Below are 8,824 nucleotides of genomic sequence, written 5' to 3'. Positions count from 1 at the left end.
AAACTAAAAGGGCTGGGCAAGTAGGGCAATGGTAGAGCACCCGTGGGTTCCATCCCCAGAACAATAAAGATATGGATCTGGGAGTAAGGGCTTTTGTCTTTCATTTTTTTTTTTTTTTTTTTCCTGTTTTGTTCTTGTTTGTTTTTTACTGGGAATCGAACTCAAGACTTTGCACTTGCCAGGCTGGAGCTGTGCCACTGAGCTATGTCCCCAGCCCTGCCTTCAGTTTTCCACTTCTCCCTTGCCTGAATTGCAAGGTAGTAGAATTCAGGCCTTTACTCCTGTCCCTCATCACACACTGAGGAGACAAAAATAGTAGATGCTGTGATTTTTTTCTGTAACTTCTTGGCTCTGACATCCCCTAGGGTTCCATGCTCCATAATCTCAGGATGGTCCCAATTAAAAGTGGCAGAGTGCTGGGTGACGTGGTACATACTTGTAATCCTTGGGATGCTGAGGGAGGAGAATCACAAGTCTGAGCCCAGTCAGGTAACTTAGTGACTCAGGGAGATCCTGTCGCCAATAAAATAAAGTGTGTGTCGGGGGGCAGGGATGTAAGGGATATAGTTTTGTGAGAAGGCCCTGCGTTCAATCTCCAGTACTGCCAAGAACCAAACCAAAACAAAAGTGGCACAGCAAACTGTGTTCTCTTCCTCAAACAGTTCAGGGCCCACACTCCCGTTCTGACCAGCTTCCTGCACACATCAGTTTCTCAGGGCCTTCCACGGGGCAGTAAAACAGGGTCCAGAGCTACTCTAGTGGGCACACCCTAATTTCTTGCATACCGTGTAACGGTTAACCTTAGCTGTCAGCTTGACTGGCCTGGGAGCTACTTAGAGGATTAATAAAGCAAGCTTCTGTGGGTGAGCGGTTGGGGCACAGAGTCATGGTCTTGGCATCTGTATCTGGCCCCTGGCCCCTTCCTCTTGGACACTGACTGTGCCCAAGAGCTCTTCTTCCCAGCCACCATGAGCTAAGCAGCTTTGTTCTGCTGCTCCCTCTCCCACGTTTCTACCTTATAGCCTGCTGACCCTGGACTGGATCCTCCGAAGCCATAAGCCAAATAAACCATTTCCCCTTTAAACTGTGGGTGATTCCTTTCACAATAGCATCCAAAAAATGAAATACCTAGGAACCAATCTAACAAAGGAAGTAAAAAACCTTTACATTGAAAACTACAGCACTCTGAAGAGGATATCAAAAAGTAGAAAGAAATCTCTTGTTCTTGGGTAAGAAAAACCAATATAGCCAGGCATGGTGGCTCACGCCTGTAATCCCAGCACTTGGGAGGCTGAGGCAGGAGGATCATTGTAAGTTCGAGGCCAGTTTCGGCTACAAAGTGAGTTCAAGGCCAGCCTGAAATGCATAATGAAACACTGTCTCAAAAAGACAAAAAAAAAAAGGAAGAACCAATATAGTGAAAATGGCCATACTTCCAAAATTATTATACACATTTAATGCAATCCTGATCAAAATACAATAGCATATCTCACTGGTTACAGAAAACAATTCTAAAATTCATATGGAACCAAAAGAGACCTAGAATACCAAAAGCGGGGCTGGGGATTTAGCTCAGCGGCAAAGCGCCTGCCTGGCAAGCGCAAGGTCGGGAGTTCGGTTCCTGGTACCGGAGAAAAACCAAAAACAAACAAACAAACAAAAAAAAAATAGAATACCAAAAGCAATTCTGGGCAACAAAGGCAAGGCAGGGGACATCAAAATCTCTGACTTGAAATGATACTATAGAACTACTGTTATAAAAACAGCAAGGTATTGGCAAAGAAACAAAACAAAACAAAATGAAAAAACCAAACATACGATCAATAGAATAGATCAGAAGATGCAGAAACAACTCCAAACACACTCAGCCACCTTATCTTTGACAAAGGAGCCAAACACATTCACTGGAAGAAAGATAGTCTCTTTAATAAACGGTGCTGGAAACACTGGCTTTTCACATGCCAAAGATTAAAACTAGATCCATATCTTTCACCATGCACTAAACTAAAATCAAAATAGACCAAAGATCTAAATATTAAAAGAGAAGTACTAAATCTGTTGGAAGACTAGGTAGATCTCTTGAAGACATTGGTGTAGGCAAAAACTTTATGAACAAAACAGGAAATATCACAAAGAATCAAAAAGACTGGGATGCCATCTTATTAAAAAGGCTTTGTGGGCCGGGGATATAGCTCAACGGCACAGTGCCAGCCCGGCAAGTGAGAGGTTGTGAGTTCAATTCCCGGTACTAAAAAAAATAAAAATTAAAATTAAAAAATTAAAAAGCTTTTGCACAGCAAAAGAAACCACCAATAGTGTGAAAAGATAACCCCCAGTGGGAGAAAAAAAAAATTGCTAGCCATTCCTCAGACAAAGGACTAATATCTAGAATATAAAAAAACAAACAAATTTGACCCCCAAATTTAAAAATTCAACCCAAAAATGGGTACCTGAAATGAATAGATACTTGTTGCATGAAGAAGTAGGAACAGCAAATAAATATATGAAAAAATATTCAACATCACTGTCATTTGAGAGATGCCAAATTAAAACAATGCTGAGATTCTACGTCACCCCAGATAGAAAGGCTATTGTCAAGAAATCAACCAATAACAAATGCTGGTGGTTGGCCGGGCGTGGTGGCACACACCTGTAATCCCAGCACCCGGGAGGCTGAGGCAGGAGGATCATTGTAAGTTCGAGGTCAGTTTCGGCTACAAAGTGAGTTCAAGGCCAGCCTGAACTGTGTAGAGAGACCCTATCTCAAAAAAGAAACGAAACAAAACAAATGCTGGTGGGGCTGTGAGGAAAAAAGGAACCCTTTTCCACTGTTGGTGGGAGTATAGACCGGTGCAACCACTGTGGAAATCAGTGCGGAGATTCCTCAAAAAACTAGGAATTGACAGGCTGGGCGTGGTACACATGCCTATAATCCTAGCACTCGGGAGGCTGAGGCAGGAGATATCTGGAAGTTCGAGACCAACCTGGGCTACAAAGTGAGCTCAAGGCCAGCCTGAACTGCCTAGTGAGACCCTGTCTCAATAAGACAAAAACAAAAATAAAAACAACTAGGAATTGAGTCAGCTTTCCCCTTCTTTATCTTCCTGAAAGAATTAAAAGCATCATACCACAGCAATACACACACACCCATGTTTACAGCAGCACAGTTCGTAATAGCCAAATCTTGGCAAAAGCCCAGATGCCCATCAACCGATGAATGGATAAAGATGTAGTTTTTTATAAGTGTTTTTCTATATAATGGAGTACCACTCTACCATAAAGAAGGATAAGCTTGAGACATTTCTAGCTAAATGGGTGGACCCTGAAACCAGACTCTTGAGTGAAATAAATCAGACACACGTGTAAATACCACATTATTTCTCTGGTGTGAGAAACGAAATATAAATAAGGACCAAAATATATAATATATATTGGCAAATGGGAAGAAAATGTGCTAATGAGAAAGGGAACTAGGGAGGGAGGAGGGGGAAAGGAAGAAAGAGACAAGAAAAAAAAGAGAATAGAAGAAAAAAATGGAAACCAAGCTTTTGTAAATAAGGAGGGAAAAGCTGGACATGGTAGTGCACACCTGTAATCCCAGTGCTCAGGAGGCTGAGGCAGGAGGATCGTTGCAAGTTCAAGATCAGAAAAAAAAAAAAAAAGTTCAAGATCAGCCTGGGCTACAAAGTGAGCTCAAGGCCAGCCTGAACTGCATAGTTCAAAAGAAAAGAATGTCTCAAAATAAATAAATAAATAAATAAATAAATAAGAAGGGAAGGAGGGGCTAATGGGAGGGGAGGGGAATGGGAAAAAAAGACGCAGCAAGATATATCATGTACAGGTACAAATTCCCTATGATGAATGTTATTGCTATGTATATCTAAAATGTACCAATAAAAAAAGTAAGTTGTGAGTGGCAGGCTTTTGGTCCCAGCAACAGGAAAGCTGACCAATACATACCACAAATTGCCTCTTGTATTTGTAAAGGACTTTATTCTCTGTGTCTCACACTGAAGTCAACTCTTTGTGTATACTGTTCTCAGTAGCTCACTCTCACCTCCCACTTACAAACCTCAACTCTGTCACACATTTTTTTCTTCTGTTGGGATGGGGTCTCACTATGTTGTGTAGGCTAACTTTCAACTCCTGGGCTGAAGCAATCTTTTTGCCTCAGCCCCCACCCCCAGGAGTTAGAACAATAGGTGTGCACCACCAAGCCTATCGTGTGTGTGTGTGTGTGTGTGTGTGTGTGTGTGCGTGCGCGCGCGCATATGTTCAATATAATGCCTAGAATAATAAAGGCTATGAAGACTGTGGATACTTACAAGTCCCTGCTGAACTTCCCAATTTGAATAAGTTCTCACCAGGCACACTTGTAATCCCAGCACTCAGGAGGCTGAGGCAGGAAGATTACAAATTCAAACTCAATCTGGGCCATTCAGAGACTTAGCAAGATTCTGTCTCAAAATTAAAAGTAAAAAAGTGGCTGGGAATGTAACTCAGTGCCAATGTCCTCAGGATATAACTCAGTGCAAAGATCCTGGTTCATTCTCCAATACCCCCTCACACACACAATAATAATAAGGAGGAGGAGGAGGAGGAAGAGGAGGAGGAGAAGAGAGGAGGAGGAAAAGAAAAAAATTTTAAATGGCCAGTTGTAGTGGTCCACACCTGTAATCCCAGCAGTTGGGAGGCTGAGACAGGAGGATTGCCACAAGTTTAAGACCAGCTTGTACTACATAGTGAGTTCAAGGCCAGCCTGAAATACATATCAAGACCCTGTCTCAAAAAAAAAAAAAAAAAAAAAAAATGGGCTTGGGGATATAGCTCAAGGGCTAAGCGCCTGCCTGGGAAGCACAAAGTCCTGAGTTCAAATCCTGACACACACACCCCCAATAGTAATAAGGGATGGAGATGCAGCTCAGTGCAAAGGCTCTGTGTTCAATCCTCCATTCCTAAAACAAAAAACAAAATCCTCCTATCTGATAAAAATCCAAAGAACTCACTTCTTCCATAAGCAGTGACTTACCGTGCGTAGTCCTGGGGGGAGATCAGAAACTTCTCTTTCATCTGGGCCTCGGCCTTGTTCTCCCACCAGAATTTGTTGGTTGCTTTCTTGTGCTCTGGGCTGAGAAGGGAGAGGATACAGACTATATAGCAATACTCAGGTACCTAAGCATTGGAGAGGTGATGCAAAATAACATCTGGAGTCCTAACTCGGGCAAGGCAGACAGAGGAATCCTAACTATTACTCATCTCTTCACGATCTCGTGTCCCTTCTTCCAAAACACGAAGTGGGGTGATGGGCGGTGAGCGAGCTCGATTTCGTAGCTAGAACGCCCACAACCCTGAGACCGCGGCAGCCGCAAGACCCCTACCCTCAAGGTTGTCAATGCCGGCAACGTGATGCAATCCATATATGCTGATCAAATCACAAGCGTCCTTCCCCTCCCCCGCCCCAATCCGTCCCTCCTACACAGGTCTGCATCTGTGCCGGGGAGAGGGTGAGGGGCTGTCACCTGGCCAGGTGCTCCAGCAGCGCCCCGTGCAGCACCGTCAGGTTCCCGTGGCTCAGGTGCTTCCGCACCTCGCAGCTGCAGCACAGGCACCAGCAGCACCGCTCGTGCTCGGGCACGTAACGCTCCACCTGCGCGGCGCGGACGGCCTTGCGGGCGGCCTCCACCTGCGGGAGAGAGGCCGGGCAGGATCGGCGCGCGGGGCTGGGCGGAAAACCCCAGTCCCTCGGGCCCTCCGGACACCGCTCCCATCCCCGGCCTCTCCTGCCTCGCGTCCGTACTTGGGGCAGAAACCGCTCCAAAGCTGCCTTCAGCTGCCGCTGGTGTTTGCGGCTGTAGACGTGTCCGCGACCACAGAAGAAGGTCTGGCGGCACAGAGGACAGCGCTGCGGCGGTGCCATAGCGCCGGGACCTCGGACGCCCGCCACTTGTAGCAGATCTTTCCCCATCCGCTGACCCTTGACCCCGGAGGCGGGGCGAATCCAGGGGCTCCTGAGGCTCCTAGTGGCCGGTAGGCGCCGCTGCAATACGTTCTGCGCCTGCGCAGATTATTCACAGACTCCACCTACTCCTCACTCCTTCACAGGATGACCCCGCAGATTCTGTATCCCAAGTGCTGTTACAGCAATCAAAGACCTAGCAGCACTGTGCAGGTGCGCGTGGGGCGTGGGAGAGTGCACGCCAGTTAGGAGCAGAGCACACACATCTCTGGCCATTGACAAAGTAATGAGTCCTGGTATTTACAGAGTGAGCACCGTATGTCCTCAGCGTTGCAGTGATGACCACACCGAATCCTTGCTGTGTGGTAGGTCATCCTTGGCGTTTTACAAATGAGAAAAGGCAGGTCAGGAGCTCCGCGGAAGAGCGCACAGGAGTTTAGTGGCGGAGTTAACACCTCCAGCTTCTACGGGCGCGGGCTGCAGAGGAACACCTGCCGGAGGGACTGTGATCTAACATCCTGCAGAGGAGAAACTTAAACCTGCAGGGTGGTTCCCGAGGGTTAGCGGACACTTCAAATCTGTGAAAGTTCTGCTCTGGTGGAATGTTTAATTCTTTGCAAGCCATTTCTCCCAAAATCAGCAGCCTGTTTATCCTGTTTCTCTTAGGCCCTAAGGTGACTTGTTCCTTCTTAGGACGAGATTCCCTCCCTAGAAATCTCCCACAAAACCTAGGGCCTAGCCCAGACCTTACGTTTAGAAGCAGCCAGAGCTGCCTCCACATCCAGAATTCTCTTAGCTTTTGTTACTGGTTCTCTTGCACTAACCTGTTTGGGCTACCATTTCCATGGGGCCGTACACGGTTACCTCTACAAAATACAGGTTCAAAAACTAGTCAGACTCCAGGCAGATCCAGACTCCCAGTTGGAGCTGCCCATTGCACCCCAGGCTCTACCTCACAGGATTCCACACTCCTCACCCTGCCCCAGTGCTGGAGATGGACCCTAGGGCCTTGTGCTGGTAAGCACACACTCTACCACTGAGCTACAGCTCGAGACCTAGTAGTAATTCATTGTGGTGACCCTTGTAATGCTCAATACCTTGTTCTCTCATTATTTCCCTGGCAGAGTCAATTCTGGCTCTTGTCTCCTCAAATTGCTCTTTCACTGAATCCAAACTGTTGCCAGGTATGGTGGCACATGCCTGTAATCCTAGCACTTGGGAGGCTGAGGCAGGAGGATCCTTGCAAGTTCAAGACCAGCCAGGCAAAGTGAGCTCAAGGCCAGCCTGAACTGCATAGTGAGACCCTGTCTCAAAAACACTACCACCAACAACAAAAAGTGGAGCTCTACTCTGACTACCACCTCTAGGAGGAGCCCCCAGAACCTGGTAGCAGCTGGGCATGCGTGCAAGCCCAGCTACTGGGGAGGTTGCAGCAGGAGGCTGAGACGTTGGAGGCCAGCCCGAGCAACGTTTAGAGAGATCCTGTCACAAGATGAAAATTAAAGTGTTATGGACGCAGCTTATTTATTTATTTATTTTTTGTCTTTTTTGAGACAGGGTCTCGCCATGCAGTTCAGGCTGCCTTGAGCTCACTTTATAGCCCAGGCTGGTCTTGAACTTGCAATGATCCTCCTACCTCAGCCTCCTGAGTGCTGGGATTACAGGCATGTGCCACCACGCCTGGCTCCCACATTTGTCATTTTGAGACAGAGTCTTACTGTGCAGTTCAGGCTGGCCTCGAGCTCGCAACTATCTTCCTGTCTCAGCCTACTGAGGGGTGGGATTACAGGCATGCAACACCACGCCTGGCCCCAGGTGGGATTTGAACTTGTGATCCTCCTGCCTCAGCCTCCCAAAGTGTTGGGATTACAAGCATGTATCACCATTCCTGGTGTGGTTTCTCTTAAAAAAAAAAGTTTTTAAAATTTACTCTACTAGAACATCTTACCTTCCCATTGTGCTTTTGTCCAGCTCTGTTTTGAAGTCTCACTGTGTATTTCAGCCTGGCCTCAAATTTATGGTGATCCTCCTGCCTCAGCTTCCAGGCTGGGATTACAGCTGTGTACCTCCTGGCCTGGCTAGTCTGGCTAACTTTCACTCACTATAAAGTCTGTTAAAATGTCACTTTCTAGCTGGGTGTGGTGGTTTGTGCCTGTCATCTCACCACTGAAGAGGCTGAAGCAGGAAGAATGCAAATTCCGGGTCAGCCTGGGGTACGAAGTGAGAGGATACCTCAAACAACAATCAACAAATGCAGGAATTTTTCCCTTATCTTCAAGGGATACATTCCAAGATGAATGTGCACCCCTGTAATTCCAGCACCCAAGAGGCAGGAAGATCGACACAAGTTTGAGGCCAGCCTGGGCTAGTGAATTGAAGACCATCGCAAAGTACATGAGACTCTGGTTCAGAAAAAAAAGGGATATATTCCAAGACCCACAGTGGATGGCTGAAACTGGATAGCACTGAGTTCTCTGAATATTTTTCCTATACATACATTTATATGATAAAGTTTAATTTATAGGCCAGGTGTAGTGGCGCATACCTATGATCCCACCACTCAGAAGGCTGAGGCAGGAGGATCACCACAGTTAGGGGGCCAGCCTGGGTTATGTGGTGAGTTGAAAACCTGCCTGGACACCCGATATTCTGAAGTAAGCTGGGTTGCTAAGAGGCTCCAGAGGTTAGGGGTATTCACTGCACTTTCAACTTCCACTGTGTTCATCTGGACATAACCCGGTGTAAGTACTATTCCCATCTGATCCCTGCCCCTCCCAGCTCCTCAGCCTCTGCCTCCTTGTGCCATGCTCAGGTCCCCACAGAGCAGGGTGGCACCAGCACTTTTTCTTTTCCCGGATTTTTCTTTTT

General features: G+C 46.8%; 1 protein-coding gene across 1 annotated transcript in view; it reads right to left on the bottom strand.

Moving 5' to 3' along the window:
* The window catches only part of Ccdc84 (coiled-coil domain containing 84), a 12,940-nt gene extending 6,640 nt beyond the window's left edge, over positions 1-6,300 (bottom strand). The window contains exons 1-3 of the mRNA XM_005378286.2: positions 5,798-6,300; positions 5,520-5,683; positions 5,030-5,128 (exon numbers count right to left, since the gene is read on the bottom strand). Of these exons, the coding sequence (XP_005378343.1) occupies positions 5,030-5,128; positions 5,520-5,683; positions 5,798-5,965 (431 nt within the window). The 5' untranslated portion in view covers positions 5,966-6,300. The remainder of the gene's footprint in view (positions 1-5,029; positions 5,129-5,519; positions 5,684-5,797) is intronic.
* Between the last annotated feature and the right edge of the window lie 2,524 nt (positions 6,301-8,824).

Source organism: Chinchilla lanigera, unplaced genomic scaffold (genome assembly GCF_000276665.1).
Source record: "Chinchilla lanigera isolate Chin_1 unplaced genomic scaffold, ChiLan1.0 scaffold00011, whole genome shotgun sequence".
Classification (NCBI taxonomy): domain Eukaryota; kingdom Metazoa; phylum Chordata; class Mammalia; order Rodentia; family Chinchillidae; genus Chinchilla; species Chinchilla lanigera.
The sequence above is the reverse complement of the archived record's forward strand: the minus strand, read 5'-3'. Positions and strand labels throughout refer to the sequence as shown.